Genomic DNA, 17,795 nt, shown 5'->3' on the forward strand with positions numbered 1-17,795 from the left:
GATATAAATTGAATGGCTTGTTTGGTTCCCTTTTCAAAGGAAAGCTAATGTAAAATTACATGGAAATTTGAGGGGAGAGATGGAATCAGGTGTTACTGGCTGTTATTTCTGTCTGGCAGTGATCACGTACAGATCATTTACACCCAGGAGTCCTGAGCCCGGGCAGGCCACTGCTGCTGGTTTTACTGTTGTTTCCTAAGGGAAGAGAGACCCATGTTGTTGCCTTGCTACCTGCAGAATCCTGTCGGTCTGTCTGTCTGTTAGTTGCCATGGATTTGACAAAATGACGAGATTCTAAAAGGTAAATAAGCTCCAACAAATTGTATGAAAAACAGCAGCCTGACAGAGGAAAGAAATGCTTCCAATGCCTCTGCTGGAACAGAGCCTGTAGCCATGCTGCTGGGCAGAGCCCCACAGGTCAGAGCAGTCCATCCAGCAGGCCAAAAGATTAAGCAGAAAATGCTGGGAAAGCTGTGTTATTTTAGAAATGTAACAAAGAGCTCTGATCTATGTAAAAAAAAGCGATGTAATGTTAGAGAGTGGTGGGGGAGCCCACTGATGTAGACTGTAGAAGAAATTGCCCCTCACAGACGTGGCAAGCCATGGAAGAGGTGCCATCAAGAGACCCCGGCTGAAGGTATGGCAGTGGAAAGTACAGAACATACAGGAAAAAAGTCCACAGAGAACCCAGTTTCCTCTGCCCTACTGCTCACCAAACAAATGGTTAATAAGCTTTGGAATATCAGAGACATCCCAGAAGACTGGAAGAGAACTGTGCCCTGTGAATATTTGTAAAGAGCAAACAGAAGACCTGAAAAACTCTAGGCAAAGCAACAAAGAGCTGATATGAGATTCTCCAGTTAATGCCAATCAGCCTGGCTTGGAGGAAACTAATCTTGCTGCATAAACTTGTTTTGTTCTTGTCAGTCTTTGATGTGACTACAGGTTTGTTTGGGAAAGGTGATGGCTTAGATCTATCCAGGCTTCTGGAAGTGTTAATTTCCCAAAGCACGCTGATAAGAAAAAAAAAGTGTTATGCAACATTAACAGAGCAGGAGGTTAAGTGAGCTGGTTAACTCCATTTAACGCCCTGTAAACACAAAGGAGGTCATCCCTGGAAGCCCACCATTGAGTGGCAGTGTTTCTCATGTGGATGCCCAGGAAGGAGTCCCGGGTCAGGTATGACTCACCATTTTATTCAGTGCTTGGTGAGCAGATATAGTTCATTCTGACACAATTTACTGAGGGCACAAATATTGTTAGAGTGTTAAAAATAATGAGGATAGGACCAGGACAGAGTGACCTGCCCCTTTCAGTAAGGTGGCCATTCTCATAAAATTTCTTATAAGACTGTTGAGAGCAAATTGTACAGCCACGAAAAGGAAAAAAATGCCCATGTCTACAGGGAACAACTTCCAGTCCTGAAAAGAGGTGCTCCAAAAAAGATGTGGGGGTTGTAAGAAGCAGAAAACTGAACACAGGATCAGTGGTCCAGGCTGCAGCAATGAGTCTGAAGTGATTCCTGTCTTTGTAAGGACAGAAGTAAGGATGGCAAGTGAGGAGACGATTAAACCTCTCTGTGTGTCTGAGTAAGTCTCATGCTGGAAAACTGTACAGTGCTTTATGCTCCATATTTTAAAAATAACTTTGAATCAAAGGTGATCTGAAGGCTGGAGATCTCAGTAATTTAAAGAGGTCAACCTGTTTAATATATCAAAAAGCAGAACGAGACATGACTTGCTTGCAGTATCACTCCTTTCCTGGAGAAAAGTCTACCAAATATTCTGGCAGAGAATAACAAGAGCCAGTCACTGGAGAGTGATTAATCACAGAAACAAACTACCCAGTGAAGTGCAGGATCCTCTCTCTTCTGGAGTCTTTGAATCACAACCGGAGGCCTGTCTGGAAGACAGTTCCTGGTCTGCAGAATCCTGAGGGCTCTGAGAGCAGATCAGAGGAAGAATTACCATGCAGTTACCCTCAAGCAGCCGGTACTGGGCTGATTTGAAGTGCAACCCCCGTGTGCATTAGCCCAGTACAAGCTAAAGGGTTAAAAGCCTTCTGTATCATGTTGGTATCCAAGAGAGTCATGCAGCCTCCCTTGTCCTTACAGTGTTTTTGTCTCAGAGTCCGTGTTACACACAGTTGTGAAAAATCGTCTCATGAGATGTGACTCTGCTATGTTTGGAGAGGGACTGGTGAAAAAAATGTCTTCAGTGTTTTGACAAGTTATTTGGATTCTGCGGTGGTGAAGAAGGGAACAACCTAGAATGAGCCCAGCTCTACAGCTTTAAAGTGGGACAGTGAGCAGAGAGGAAAGGAAGTGGATCTATAGCACAAAGAGAATGGAGGTTTCTTTCTGTAAAGATCAGAGCGAGATCAGAAGAGAGGGATGATGCTAGGGGGTGGTTACAGCTAGGATCAGAAATCCCAAACATTCAGAAATAACAACACAGAACGTCTCCGTGTCACAAGATTTATCTTAAAATTATGAAATGTCGTACAGACTTGCTTTCATCTGCACTCTTCGCCTCCTACTTTCGGCTCTTTTGGTTACATGAAAATCACATTTCACAGTTTCCCTGTGACCATAAAGATAGGTGTTTGCTTTGTGAGGAAAGCAAAAGCACAGAAGTTACTGACTCCAGGAGGCTGGGATTTAATTTCAACACCCAGCACTCCAATCTAGGGATGAGGCCAAAGTTTTGCTAAGTTGTGGAGATGTTACCCATGACTTTTGCACCCGTGAAGACAATGACCTTCTCATCTGGAGAGCACAGGATCTGAATCATGGAAAGGACCTTCTGGTCTTTGCCCTTGATGCAGGATAAAAAAGGAGCAGACAAAAACATGGGGACCCAGCATACAGGACAGAGGAGCTGGGACCAAAGTGGAGAAGGAGCCAGAGGGAGCATCATGTAGCTAGGATGCTCAGGCTGCCAGGCTTTATCTAACTAATAATGAAAGGCAGCAAGCGTGTCAGAGAGTGTGAGAGAAACAGATCGATAGAGAGATAAAACTGAGATGGAAGGAGCCGGCAAGGGGGTGGGGAAGAGAGTAATAAAACACTACAAATCAGCAGGGTTACGTTTGAACCTGATTTGAATGCACCCTGCACTGGTGTAAGTGAAGACAGCAGGTGTGAGGCTACGGTGAATCAGGCCTAAATACAGAAACAGGGAGGGAAGAGCAGGGAGGAGATGGTGCCCTTGTCAATATTGCCCTGTAATCTGCCTTCACAGCTCTCAGCCAACAGTACCTGCCCTGCCTCTCCTTTCATCCTGCTGTATGGAGAAGCCCAAATATTGCTGGCTCTGAGAATACACACTGACAGACTTTCCTGCTTCCCTGGGTCATCGTGATCTTCCTGAAGAAATGCCTGTTGGGTGAAATGTGTCTTGGTCCCATTTTACCCGACTTGAGCATAGGAAATGCTCCTCACTGCTCCGTTCATTGAGGACCCAGGGTAGCTTCCAGCAATGCCCTGAGCCACCGGGTGTGAGGCACTTTCCTAGGAGAGCTCATGGACTGTGCCCTCGCTCAGTTACCAATGGAGGATGAACAGAGAAGTTTCTTTGCTCAGCTTCAGATTTTTGAGGCAAAGGAGACTGTGGCATCTCAATGCTAAGATGGTCAGAGCACATAAATGAAAATGTGCCCTACAAAAGCAGGACTGAGGGTTTGGGTGCCCTCCCCTCTCAGGGCACGTGTTTGTTTCTCTGGCCCAGCACTCAGACCTCTTTTCCTCCTTATGCCTGGAATTAGTTGTAAGTGATGTCCACCTAATCTTCATGGCAGGATCATTAGTGTTAGAAGTTCAGTTTTTCACACTGACCATCGCTGTCCACACTGTTCCCTCCGTCTGTCAGCAGCCTCAGTGGGGAGACCAAAACTAAAGGAGCCTTAGGGACTGAAGAGGATGACCCTGAGCTGTACAAATGAGCTTGAGAGACAACAATCCAACCCCTCAAGGCAGCCATGGGTTATGTTTTCCAGCTCTGAAATTGTGTTTGGAGCAGAACTGTACCCCACAGGAGCCTTCCCCGTGACTCAGCCACAGCAGCTGTGTGACAAGAACTGGAGTCAAAGCAAGAGAAGAGAGTTGTTGATACTGGCAAGTAAAACCTTAACAACTGTAGACTTTACCCAGATGAAGATTTCAAGATGTTACACTTATTTCAAGATGTTACAGAAGTCTGGCAAAGCACAAGTCAACTGCCTTTGATATGTGCTCAACTGATCCAGCTGAAGACCAAATCTCTTGCTGGCAATCACGTGCTGGAGTGCAAACTTGCCCCGACGGCTCTACGATTTTAACATCCCAAAACCACGCTGCACAGATTGTATCGGGCTGCCATCAGTTTGTTGCCTCTTTTTCCTTCATGGAAAATCATTGTGGGTTTCTGAAGGAGCCAGCCATGAGGAAATTGGTGATGCACTGGAAACTCTTGGCCAAACAGCTTAATATTGCTTATTGCAATGCGTGCTGACTGCACTCCTCCCAGTCCCCTCACAACTCACCTCTGCCTGCCGTGTGATTTATACAGGATGAGAAGAGCTCTGAAGGTGTGGGTGGTTTTTTCCCCAAATGACCCCCAAATGAGTTTCTATTCTCTCTCACCTGGCACAGGAACCGTGCCCTCGACAATGACCGCATTGCTGTAACTCACACACCCACGAAGAGGTACTTAAGGTGCACTATAAACATTTCTATCCTTGTGGAGCGTTTAAACTATCTTTTTATGGCCATACCCTGCCTGCATCAGGGATGCATTCCTTGACAAGTGCGATGGTTAATGATTCAGCAGATAGTAAAGTCATTTTTTTGTAAAAATTAATGCAGTAGAGGAGGGGAGGCATGCAGGGATTTAAGAAACGCACAGCTTAAATACATAAGTACAGTGCTTTGCAACATAAGATTTTTTACATTTACATATCCCCAAAACACTGCCCGAAATAGTGAGATCTTAATGGTGTGAAAGCAAAAATGAGAGCGATGTGTGGGCACACACAAGGTATTCCATGCACCTCTTTTAATTCCGGTGTGGTGCTTATAGAATAGATCACTGAGATGCGAAAAACACCACGCCGTACAGTAGTGCACCTGTTTTCTCACCAGTTATTTCAACATTAATCACAGAATCACAGAATGGTTTGGGTTGGAAGGGACCTTAAAAATCATCTTGTTCCAACACCCCTGCTGGAGGCAGGGAGGTGTGCTACTGGACCACGCTGCTCAGAGCACCACCAGTCCTGGCCTGGAACATTTCCAGGTGTAGGGATGAAGCGGAGATATTCACCAGACTGGCAAGACCTATAAACACATGGATACTGACCTAGCAGTGATTGCCTTGTTGGGACACGTCTCACTATGGCTCAGCATCCAGAGGGCGGGCCATGAAAAACAAGGGAACAGGGAGCAGACGCTGCTGGTGAGCAGGGCATGGAAACAGCGCAGAACGGAGCTGAGCGCCGGGACCAGCAGCGCCAAGGCTGGGGACCGGCGGGAGGCTGCGCCCCAGGCAGACCGTGCCGGCCCGGGCACATGAACGTGAACATGGCAGGGTGACAAGGGCGGCCGGGAGTGGCTGGGGATGGCCGGGAATGGCCCGGGAATGGCCCGGGAATGGCCGGGAATGGCCGGGAATGGCCGGGAATGGCCGGGAATGCGTCGCAGGCACGCGGCGGCCGCGGGCGGCAGCGCTCAGCCCCGCCAGCGGGGGGCGCCCTGGCGGCGGGACTGCGCCGCCGCGCGGCGCCCGGCCCGGCCAATGGGGAAGCGGCGGGGGCGGGACAAGCCGCCGGCTCCGCCAATGGGCGGCGGGTGCGCGTCAGACGCGGAAGCGGGCGCCGTGCGCCGGCGGTGTCGGGCGGGCGCGCGGGGCCGGCCGGGAGCGGCCGGGCCGGGCTGCGGGGGGCGGGCGGGCGAGCGAGCGGGGCCGGGCCGGGCCGGGCCGAACCGGGCCGGGCCCCGCCATGGCGGCCGAGGGGAAGGTGACGGGGCAGAGCCAGGAGCAGTTCCTGCTGCTGGCCAAGGCGGCCCGCGGCGCCGCGCTCGCCAGCCTGATCCACCAGGTGCTGGAGGCCCCGGGCATCTACGTGTTCGGGGAGCTGCTGGACATGCCCGCCGTGCGCGAGGTGAGAGCCGCCCGGGCCTGCCCGCGGCCCCGCCCGGGCCTGCCCGCGGCCCCGCGGCGCCGCCTGACCCCGTGTCCCCGCAGCTGGCCGACGGCGAGTTCTCGCCCGTGTTCCGCCTCCTCACCATCTTCGCCTACGGCACCTACGCGGACTACCTGGGTGAGCGCCGGGGCCGGGATCCGCGCCCAGGGCCTCCCCGAGCAGCCGGGGCTGGGCCCCCGGAACGCGCCCGGCTGCGCTTTGGGCCCCGGACCAGCGGGGAGATTAACGCTGCCATTGCCCCCTGCCAAGGAGCAGCCTGACAGCGACGTTTCTGAGGGGCCAGGGAGGGAATTAGCTATCCATTGGGATGTGCAGAGCCGCATAAATAACCATGGGACAGCTCGAAAGGCTGAGTTGAGGGTGGCAGGGAGAAAGGCTGCTCAGAAAAGGTCTTTTGAGCTGAGAATTGATGGGGGTGGCTTGGCAAGACGAAGCAGCACTTGGGGGATTGATGTGCAGACGTTTTAAGAGACGGGTGTGGTGCGGATGCTTCTGTGCAGCACTGGGAAACGAGGCATAAATTCTAATATCCCCTTCTTTCCCCCGGTGACAGCTGAAGCAGCAAACCTCCCTCCCTTGACAGAGGCCCAGAAGAACAAACTGAGGCACCTGTCCGTCGTCACTCTGGCTGCCAAGATCAAGGTAGTGGCCCTGTTTTTCCTGAGCTGTCCTCCCGCCGGGATTGCCCATTGCTAGTCACCATCGTGTTTCCACAGTGCATCCCCTACTCGGTGCTGCTGGAGCAGCTGCAGCTGAAGAACGTCCGGCAGCTGGAGGACCTGGTGATTGAGGCTGTGTATGCAGATGTGCTGCGAGGGAGCTTGGATCAGCGCAACCAGCGCCTGGAGGTGGACTACAGCATTGGGAGGGACATCCGCAGGGAGGAGCTCAGCACCATCACCCGCACGTTGCAGGAGTGGTGAGGAGCAAGCCCCCGGTACTAACACCCCAAAACAGGTTGCAGGAGTGGCCTGTGGCTTCCCTGGATCCTCTGTGTATCGCTGAGGGTGGGTGGTGTTGGGAGGTGACCTACTCCATCCCCTTCCCCATACTCCAACAGAAAGTAATTTTCCAAAAATAATTCCCCTGTTGGTGTCTAGAGGGGTGATGGGGATGCAGCAGCCTTTGCACAGCACTGGCTGCTGCCAGAAGGCTTCCTGAGTGTTTATCTGTAGTTCTTAACCCAGCATGGCTGTGTTACCTGTCCCCCTCCCAGACAATAACATAATTCCCTGCGTTATTACATCAGTCTCCCGCCCCTGTACCTTCCCTGTCTGGCATAGCTGTCACCTAGCAGTGTTTTTGGAGTTGAAATCTGCTGCCTTTCACGTTTGTCTCTGCGCTGTGCCCATTCCCTGGCCTGTTCAGCTGTGGCTCCCCTCTCCAGGTGCCAGGGCTGCGAGGTTGTGCTGTCGGGCATCGAGGAGCAGGTCAGCCGGGCCAACCAGCACAAGGAGCAGCAGCTGGCCCTCAAGCAGCAGATCGAGAGCGAGGTGAGTGGGGACAGAGGGAGCAGCCAAAGCCCCTCGCCTTAAAACAGCTACAGCCAGTACCCTGTGGTTGTTACAGTCTTTGCTGAAGTGAGGCATTGCCTTTTCCCTAGGCCAGACCCCCCAGGGACTTGTGCCTGAAGAAGAGTCCTAAATCAGCTTAATGCTCCTCTGCAGTGCAGGGGCCTGGACAGATATTGGCTCTTGATGTGAGCTTGCAGCTCTTAGCTCCAGGGCTTCCTTTAGAAACACATTTTTAAAAAACTCAAAGTGCAACTAAAAAACCCGTAGCCAAAAAATCCCAGTTTTGGGAAACCCATTCGCTGTTGCTGTGCTGCTGTTGCAGGTGGCCAACCTGAAGAAGACCATTAAAGTGACAACAGCAGCCGCTGCAGCAGCCACGTCCCAGGACCCAGAGCAGCACCTCACGGAGCTCAGGGAGCCAGCCCCTGGCACCAACCAGCGCCAGGCGAGCAAGAAAACCTCCAAAGCCAAAGGGTGAGCAGTGCAGGCACAGCGCTTTTCTCTGTGCACTTAGGAAGGAAGGGAGATGTGAACCTGAACGTCCACTTTGAACTTTTCTTTTTCTTTTTTTTCCCTGTGTCCGCAGGCTCCGGGGCAGCACGAAGATTTGGTCTAAATCAAACTAGTTGGATCTCCCTTCACAACTGGGAGGGTGAGAGGAAGAGATTCGGGGGATGGAGGGGTAGCAGGGGTCCCACGTGTGATGCTTCTGAGCTCTTCTCCCAAATCCATCTTGCCAGCTAACTCTGCTGCACGTTTGTTCTCTTTCCTTTCTCCTTTACCGACCTTCCAGGCAGCGTCTCCCTCCTTTTCATCGCAGCATTTCACACTCTGAGCTTCAGGTTGTACGCGTTGCTGTTTCCCCAACCGCTCAAGCCCCGTAGCCACGGCCACGTGTTTCTCTCTTTCTCTCTCCCTGTCTTTTGACAGGTCAATTTCAGGAGCCATAAAGGTGTGACAGTCACCTTGGCACCCCCAGGGCATCACAAAAGCTTGGCAAGAGGGTGCTGGTGCGCAGCAGTCGTTTTGGCTCTATGAGACCCCCCTGGGATACTTTGCTCCAGGACACCGTCTTTGATTGTTTAATCTTTGTTTTGCTAGGTGGGAGGGTAGTTTTTGAAGGGATTCTTTTAAAAAGTATAAAAATATATTATAAATATATATAAAACAATAAAAATAGAGATCTATGGACATATCTATACAAACCTGCGCTCCTGTGGGCGGCATCTCTTTGCCTTGTATGCCAGTTCTGGAGGTACCAAAATAAGCTGTGATGTTAAGAGCCTTTGTCCCATTTTGGGGTGGAATATCCTCAAAATACTAGGTTCCCTTTTCAAAGGTAGTGCCACAGTATCTCTGTTGGGATGAGAGTCCATAAAACAGAAATCAATCATAAATCTTATTTAAAGTGTTTCTTGTGTGGTTGATTTTCCTCTAGACTCTTCAAAAGGTGATTTTTAGGTAGTCTCAGAGGAAGGTGCAGTGCCTGAGGAAAAAGTCTTTATTTGTGTCAATACTGTGTGTCTTGTGATCCTGGACAGGATGGAAAGTGGTGCAGGGACTTGCCTGACAGGTGAAGGTAACAGAGTCAGTGCCCACATGTGTGAGTTCTCACAGGATAGATGCTGCACAAGCTGTTCTCGGATGGGAAAAAAAAATCCAAATCAGTCAAAGTGACTCCTGTGAGATGCCCAGGAAAAAAAACTAACTCGGGTTCTTCAAAGGATGCTTCCTGGAGGCTGGCTGGGAGCCGAGTCAGACGGGTGTCAGTGTCACACTGCCTTTCCACGACATGTAGCTGATGTAAATGTAAATTGACACCATGACTCCCACCCCCGCTTGGTTCTGCGCCTTGTGCCAAGACTAAAATTTGATTCCCTGAACCTGTGTTTCTGTGTGTGAGCAAACCACGGAAAAAAATAATCCAGTGAAGGAAAGCTGGGAGCTTTGTCTCTATGGGGCCTTGTTGGGTTCACTGGCTGGGGTGGGTTTGCTCCTGGGTCAGCTCCCTGTGCAGACAGGTGAGAGCTGGAGCCGAGGCAATGTAGGTGTGAGCAGGCCTTGAGAAGGGCAGGGGGTCAGTCTGTGCCTGTTTTGGTGGTAGCAGGGTGCCATCTGAGATGTCAAACCCCACAAAACGCAGGTTTAATGCAATATCCCTGCTTTGCTAACTCCAGGCTGCTCTAATACAGCACTGACTGTCAGCAGGAAAGCCCTGAACCCATGAACTCCTAAAACTTCCCAGCAGCTTTGTTCCTCTGTGTGTGGTCACAGGGCTGGGCGTACCAGCTGGCTCTGCTGGGGACAGGGACATGCCAGCTCTCCTGGGATGATGGCTCTCACTGGCTGGGGTCTCCCAAGAGCTCAGGCAGCCCCACCTTCCCCACCTTCCCCCCTGCTGTTGCACTTGGCACAGAAGTGCCAAGTAGGAGAGTTTTGGGATGAAGTTGTCCAGATGGGAGACACAAATCTGGCTGCTGGAGCACGAGTGGATAGCTGGGCCAGGATTTTGAACGCCCACCTAGAGAGACCTAACGAATTTGGGAGTCTCCCTGATGAATCCTGTTCTTCCTAAGTTGTTGGGAGGGATTGTGACAAAGCTTCCAGCTTTTGTTTGAATCACCTGAGCCTTCTTCCTTCTGCGTCACGTCACCTTCATCTGTCTCTGTCAGGGAGCAGAGGCGCTGCGCTGGCTGCATTTGCGATTGTCTGCAGAAACAATAACGCCCATATGTATCCCATCTTCAGCTCCCTGGGAAGGGCTGGTCTGGAGCCGAGGTGCCAGCAGGGGAGGAGATACCTGTCAAGCACCTGCCAAATGTCTGGCGCCTCACATCCTCTTGAAAGATTTGTTGCTTGCAAAGCCATTGGGGTGTGATGAGAAAGACTGAGGAGAAGGGGCTTGGGATGGAGCTGAGCAGCCGGACACAGCACGTGTCCTAACAGCCACTGGCTGACGTCCAGCGGGAGCTGGGCTGGAGCACTGGCACCTCCAGGGAGAGCTGAAGTTAGCAGTACTGCAGGAGGATATTTGTGTCCCACAAGAACCTGCTGCTTGGGAGGAGCAGCTGTAACAGCTCTTTGCCCGAGTGTCTCATCTCTTCTCTGGTCTGTTGGGCTTTGCTATCTTTAACCAAACTCTGGCTATTAGACACAAAGGGTCTGTCTCAATGCCCTGAATCCACAGTTTAAATCCAGGCTGCAGATCCCAGGAGTGCAGCACTGAGAGTTCCAGGCTGGTTGTGTGTGATAGTGCTCGTGTGATGCCCTGTGCAGCAAAGGCTGGGCAGAGCAGTGCCTGAGCTCTGTGCCACGCACTGCCATCGACCTTGGGAGCACAAATTCCACACGTGGGTGACAGCAGCCAGCATGTGGACTGGCTGGGCTCGCCACTCCAGCCCCAGGCTGTGCTGAAGGCCCAGACTTGGATCCTCACAGCTCAGTCACAGCTGGCACAATCCGGCTGTGTCCTTGTGCCACACCTTTGTTCCATGACAGCCAGCTCCGCGCCGTGTCCCAGGCTCAGCCCATCCCTCTGGGAGCAGCGCTTGCCATAGATTGGCTTTGCTCCCCCTTCCCATTTGCCTCTGTGTACCTGTACCTCTCAAGGCTGGCTGTGTTATGGATTTTAGGAGAGCTTGGGATTAAACACAGCTCTGAAAGTCTTCCATTTTGTTTACTTTTCAAAAGGAACACCTTTTAAGACCTCCATTAAGAAAAGGAAAGCTGGAGGTAGCACATAAAATTACTTCAGACCTTTGGTAGGACTGAAAAATAAATGAGAGGGTTGCAGTGCAGAATGAAAGTATTGCTGCAAATTGCCTTGCTGGATGGCAAACAGAGGGCAGGAGCATAGGTTTGCCTTTGCCCTTCACCTGAAAACCGTGGTTTTTATTTTTCTGCTCGCTTCAGCCGTGACTCTGAATTTCAGTTGGAGAAGATGTGAAGATTAATTAATTAGTTAACATTTATAAATCACTTTGAAGATGGCAAGAGTGAGGTAAGTACTGAGCATTATAAGTTTTCATTTTAAAATGTCTTTATGTTTTAACCCACTTTTGTCCAAAGAAAAGACCTGAGTACAGGAGAACAGAAATACCTGGACACATTAAGCCCTGCAAAGGAATCAGGTTTAGGGGGCAGTAGAAGAGGGTACAGAGAAATGTCCATCCCAAAATGAGGAGCAGGAGATCTGCCATCCCCAGCACAGAAAGTCTGACAGCTCTTGCGCAGTGATTCATTGCAAACCCTTCTTTGGGTACCTACATGGGGCTTTCACAGGGGTTCAGAAAAGGGAGGAGGTAGGAGAGGACCTGAACTGCTCCATCACTGATGTCCAGCTTTTGCCAGCCACCTCCAGCTGTCCTGTGGCAAGAGTAAACCAGGGACTGGGGTTAATGATGGTAATTATTGCATTCTTGGGACACAGTTTCTTCTGGGTAGCTTGCTGCTCCCCTTCTTGAAGGTTGTGAAGGTGCAGGGCAGCTGCTGCAGTGCCCATCCGTACCTGGAGGGTGGGGAGAAGTGTCACAGCTGGACAGACATCCTGCAGGACTTCTCTAAGGTACTCCCCATCCTCCACTGCTCTGTGCCGAGGTGCCTCAAAAGGAGTCAATATTTCATTTACTGGGGTTGCTGAGGCTGCCCTTGGCTCTGTTCTCCAAAGGAGACCTTTGGAAGGGTGGTTTGTTTCCTGCAGAATGATGGGCTGGTGTGCACCCCACTGCTCTTACACATTACCAAGAGAGTGACACTGGCTGGGGGACTCATCTCTGGACAGCAGGTGTCCTCAGGCCTGTCTGGGGGGAGCAGGGAGGATGGCAGCCCTGCCCCTGCCCAGCAGCAGGACATGTGCCACCACCTGCATCCTGTGAGCTCCCTCCCGGTGCCAGCTGAGGGGGATGGTGCTGCAGAGGCCGTGGCCATGCCAGCCAGATTGCATCTGCTGGTCTGCAGGGTGGTCGTGCATCGTGTGGTCCCCCAGAGCCCCGTGCAGGGATGCCTTGGCTGAGTGCTGCTCTGCAGGCCCTCTGTGCCAGGTGGGTGCTGCAGTCTGTAGGGAGAGCAGGCACAGATGATCTGTGTGTGTCCCTCTGCAAAGACCCCCCCTAACAGCAGCCTCTGAGGGCTGTGCCTGCTGCTTGCCACAGCCAGATCATTCTTCCCGGGATGTGGCCCTGCCTCTGCAGGATTCTGATGCAGAGCTAGGTAGAGTAGTCAGAAGAATCTCACCGTTCATGTTGGCTGCTGCAAATGTGTCTCTCAGATCTCTGACATCCTTCTTGTCTCCGTTGTATGCCCTGGAATAGCTGCTCATTTTCCTTCTGTGACCCCTTTCCCTTTTTGCCATCCTCTCCATGGGAGTCTGTCTGTGTTCCCACCTGCAGGGCTCTTCTTTCCTCATCTTTTTTCCTAGTACTAGTCACTGCTTAGCTGAAATACTCACAAAAACCACCTGTTTTCTCTGCTGGTTCCACAGACACCCCATCTTTTGGGTGCTTTTCTCTCATCTTCTGCAGTTTTCCAGGAGCATCCCTCTTGATCCAGTGTGGAACTAGGCTGGACTATTGTCTGCCTCCTCTGCTGGTGGCAGGCTCTTCTCCTGCCAAGGAAAGGAGTTCATTTGCAAAAATTCTTTGTGCAGTGTGCAATTATATTCCTGTTGTGATGAATTCAATAGGCAGCAAAATGTCAGCTGGATTTGAGAGCTGTGACCCTTTTACAGTAGCAAGAATGTTCAGAATTCCTGTAGCACTTTGTGCACATGTTAAAAACTGCCCTGCACCCTCCTGTTCTGAGGACAAGTAAAGGCCCAGCCCCTTCAGATCAGGAGAAAATGTTTCTGGGGAGGCTTTGCCTGTATCTGCCTCTGAAGCATTTAGCACCGTTTTCAGGATGTGGGAATATGGATGATCTCTTTGTTGGGAGCAAAAGCAGGGAGGCTCCTGGTGACCAAGTGTGATCTCTCACCACTATGGATGGTCTCACAATCCCTTGCAAAAGCTTCTCAGGTGCCAACCCCAAACTGGTTAATTTTCTTGTACCCACTAGTCCCCTTGGCAGGCTGCCCCAGAACCCAACTGCTGTAGTGGTTAAAGTTTTTTAATTTCCAGCTTAAATGAATTCACAGCTAGTTGATATTCTCTTGTGCCTGTGCCAGCCTGGCTCTAGCTGAAGCTGTTCTTCCTCCCTGGTGTTTATTTCCCTTGAGTACAGACTTCACTTTGCTTAACTAACCAAATCAGCCCCCTCGTGCACCGTGAGCTCTCCTTACTCTCTTACTTGCTCTTCAAATAGAGTGCAAAAGTGCTCTCCTTCCTGCACTTCAAATTAGGCTTCCTTGGCTAGAAATGAGCACAGTTCTCTTCCACAGGTGAAGTCTGATCAGCATCTCTCACAGGCACAGAAACACAACCTATAGCTACCAGAAATGCCTCCTGGACTGCATGTCTTCTCCTCTGGTGATCCAGAGTATTTCCTTTTTTTCTGATAGTTATCATCAAGGAAGCTCCAGTGTATAGCCAAAATCTTGATTTTAGGCCCTATGCACCTTTTCCCTTTCACTTTGTGCTACAAACTTTAGCCCTTTTGCTCTTACTGACACATTCAAGGCCACCTATGTCCTCCTGTGTGATACCCTCATCCAATTTGGCAATGTTGCTGGGTTTTATTTATTTACCCAAGCATTTATTCTTTTGCAATCTTTGTTCTCCTTTTCTGTCATTAGTAAGGGATGGAAATGGTGAGGCTAGTGTCTAATCTTCCAGCTTACCTCTGGACATTACATCACCAGCAGTTGGAGATAGGTAGTGTCTGTTCTATTTCCCTTCCTTTTATTACCTTTTCCCCCCATGCTAAGTTTGTATTAAGTGCCCTCAGGATTTAAAAAGCCATCCAGATGTGAGGAGATGGTGAAAGTAATAATAACCAAAGTGAAGTTTCCCCATGGAAACAGTTTTTGAAGTGTTGTCTTTAAAAAGGAAAATTCCCAGGAGGGAAAAATATCCCAGTTACATCTAAGACAGGGCTGAAATATGAAATCAAGTCCATTTTTTAGAGTGTTATGGAAAGTAAAAAAAATACTGCAAATCAAACAAATCAGTTTTAAGTTATACACTGGATTGAGGTCTATTTTAAATCCTTTTGTTCTCCAGCACTGGAGCCTGTAGGATTTTACATTCCAGCCCCATGGCAGTGCCTGTTTGTATCCTGAGCAAACCATTGTGCCCAGAGGGAGCTCTGTTTCCTGCAGCTCTTTGTGGTCCCACCTGCTTTGAAGCCCTTGTCAAGTCAAAAGGTCTCTTCTTGCCCTTCCCACCTCTCCCTTCAGTCTAAGCCCTGTGCCAGTCTGTTTCCCTCTCCTACTCAGAGATTTTTGAAGCCCAAAGGGACTGGTATAATCACATTGCTTGGCTTCTCAAGTGGCCAAGAACTCCCTTGCCCACTGCCCAAACTCTTTTTGGGCCACCCCATGGGCTTTGGAGTAGGGGAGCTGGGAGACGGAGGTGTGTGCTCTACTGCTCTCACAAGGTCTGCCTTCACTCCCAGCTCCATGGTGAGGTCGCTGCAGGTTTTCTGCTGGGCTGAAGAGCCCTCTGCTGTCAGAAGCCTTGTTCCCGTTCAGGTGACGCCAGCCTGTGCTCCAGTGGAGTGAACTCAGACACAGGAGTTCAGTTCACGTTAACCTGTAGTGCTGGGCAGTGTTTGCAGGCTTCGAGCCATCCTTGTTTCACCCTTCTTGAGTCTTCTTTGGTTTCCTTTTTAGTGTCCAATACCCAGATTTCCCACAACTGGTTCACTACTCTGATATACCAAATCGATCAGAGGGATGGAGCACCTCTCCTACAATGAAAAGCTGAGAAAATGAAAGAGAATTTGGATTGCTCAGTCTGGAGAAGAGAAGGTTTTGGGGTGACCTAATTGCAGCCTTCCAGTACCTAAAGGGAGCCTACAAGAAAGATGGACCAAGACCATTTACAAGAGCATGTAGTGACAGGAGAAGGGGGATGGCTTCAGACTGAAAGAGAGCATGTTTGTGCTGGGTGTTAGGATGAAATCCTTTACTGTGACGACGGTGAGGCGCTGGCACAGGTTGCCCAGAGAAGCTGTGGGTGCCCCATCCCTGGCAATGTTCAAGGTCAGGTTGGATGGAGCTCTGAGGCACCTGGTCTAGAGGAAGGCGTTCCTGTCCATGGCAGGGGGCTGGAACTGGATGATAATCAAGGTCCCCTCCAACCCAAACCATTCTGTGATTCTTCAAAGGGGAGAATTTTTACCTCTGCTCTGGGTGAACACAGGCTAATGCATCCCAGTGTAACCCATCTGCACAGAGGAAGAATTATGCAAGTACCATTAATTTCCTTGGTTGTCTTCCAATCCTAATTCCTTTTGGAGCTCCCCATCTTGAAAGAGCACAGACTATGTTTATGTCCCTGGGTGAATGTCTTTTCTGCATTCAGTGCAGCCAAAAATACCTACTGTTTATAAATAAACACACCAATAGTTACTGACTGTTCAGTACATCTCATCTTTTTCCAACATTTATTACTTTCATTGTTCTTTGGATCCTCTGAAAGCTTCATCAGCACTGGTTTAATACCTTCTTTCAGATCATTAATCAAGTTACTAATGAGCATTAGTTTCAAACAACATCCTACTGGAAATAATTTCATATTCTATAGTCTCTTTTCCCCCTCATTACTTGAAATCTATCAGTGAACTAAAATTTATAATATTGGCCTTTTTGTTGTTTTAGTAATTACTAACTTGTTTTACTTCAGAACAGAGTCTTGTGTGGCCAGATGAAATGCCTCGTGCTGTTGCAACCTCTGACTCTGGGTTGACCCAACCCATAATTTAATCAGAAATTATCACAGTTGTTGGACAGGAACAATTTTGAGAAGTGAGATCACGTATTATAAACACTGCGACATAAATGCTTATTTTTCAATTTAATGCATTTTGCATCTCTTACCTTGATATAATGGCAGTTTGCCTGGTTTACAGGTGTGGATATAATCTATTTTTTATTTAGAAGTATTGACACCAGGTTAACTTTCCCAGACTTCTTTCTCCCCACTATTCTACAATTCCCCCAGTATTCTACAATTCCCCCAGTATTTTACAGTACCTCAAAGTGAAAAATGCACAGACCTTCAGGGCTACCCACAAAAACATGTAAGGACAAAGTTCCTTCTAGCCCTCATGGGTTTTATTTTCAAGATATATTTTCAATTATGGAAAACTGAATATACAACAAACAAAACCACCAAAGTTTCTGGTTTATTTGTGTGTAGCTAGTGCATTCTCATCCAAGGTCATACTATCCATCTTCCTACTAGTGTTTCCAGCCTATCTTCACCCCATTCTACCACCTCCCCTTCCCTCTGTCTCACTTCAGGTGTCCTACTTGCTCCTCAGGAAGATCCAGTAGTACCAATGAACTGCCTGGATTTGGCGCTTCAATTCATCCAATTTGAAGGTGACAGCTATGGGAGAAGGAGCAAGAAGGGATTTTGTTTCCTTTGGACGGATAAGGATGACTTGGAACCACGTCCTGCCCATCTGAAATAAATAGTGTTTGATTTTCATGTTGAGAACATGCAGCCTTCTCTTTCTCCATCTTGCTGGCACAGCTGTCAGAGACATTTCAGAAATGGCAGGGTCTCATCCCAGCCTTTCCTGCGCCCTGATACAGGAGATAGATTGCTTTTAAGGGCAAAACATTGGACTTGAAACTGTAACTCATAGGAAACAATGAACACAGGTGTGTTCCCTTCTTTGGAGAAAACCCTCCTGCCTTCTGAAGCCAGAAGTGCATGTACCATGGCAGCCTGGGCTCACCCTCTCAATAAACTTCCCCTTCTTCCTGGTTGGGAATCTCCAAAACTCTCCCCTGGGCTCCTGCCTTAACACAAAGTTCTCCTCTCACTGAAACTCTTTCCCATATTCCTAGATCACCAGTTCCTTGCTGCCCCTGGAGAAGGCTGAAAGCTTGGTTTGCACGGAGTGTGCAGCAGCTAGCCAGGCTCAGGCAGCCAGGTAAATCACCCTCCCACTGCCGAGTCCTCCCACTGCAAGGCTCCTACCTAAATCTGTAAT

At 49.7% G+C, this 17,795-nt stretch overlaps 1 protein-coding gene across 5 annotated transcripts in view; it reads left to right on the forward strand.

Moving 5' to 3' along the window:
* COPS7A (COP9 signalosome subunit 7A) overlaps positions 1-17,293 on the forward strand; it is a 19,189-nt gene extending 1,896 nt beyond the window's left edge. Inside the window, exons 1-8 of one of the 5 annotated variants that reach the window (XM_064410450.1) lie at positions 5,873-6,138; positions 6,222-6,297; positions 6,734-6,822; positions 6,897-7,099; positions 7,568-7,673; positions 8,017-8,168; positions 8,281-8,346; positions 17,095-17,293. In XM_064410450.1, coding sequence (XP_064266520.1) covers positions 5,977-6,138; positions 6,222-6,297; positions 6,734-6,822; positions 6,897-7,099; positions 7,568-7,673; positions 8,017-8,168; positions 8,281-8,320 — 828 coding nt within the window. In that variant the 5' untranslated portion in view covers positions 5,873-5,976 and the 3' untranslated portion in view covers positions 8,321-8,346; positions 17,095-17,293. Of the gene's footprint in view, positions 1-5,870; positions 6,139-6,221; positions 6,298-6,733; positions 6,823-6,896; positions 7,100-7,567; positions 7,674-8,016; positions 8,169-8,280; positions 9,106-17,094 lie in introns of those variants that run through there. The other 4 variants (XM_064410448.1, XM_064410449.1, XM_064410447.1 and 1 more) reach the window with 4 other exon arrangements.
* The last annotated feature ends 502 nt before the right edge of the window (positions 17,294-17,795 follow it).

The sequence above is a fragment of the Passer domesticus genome, chromosome 2 (assembly GCF_036417665.1).
Source record: "Passer domesticus isolate bPasDom1 chromosome 2, bPasDom1.hap1, whole genome shotgun sequence".
Lineage (NCBI taxonomy): Eukaryota > Metazoa > Chordata > Aves > Passeriformes > Passeridae > Passer > Passer domesticus.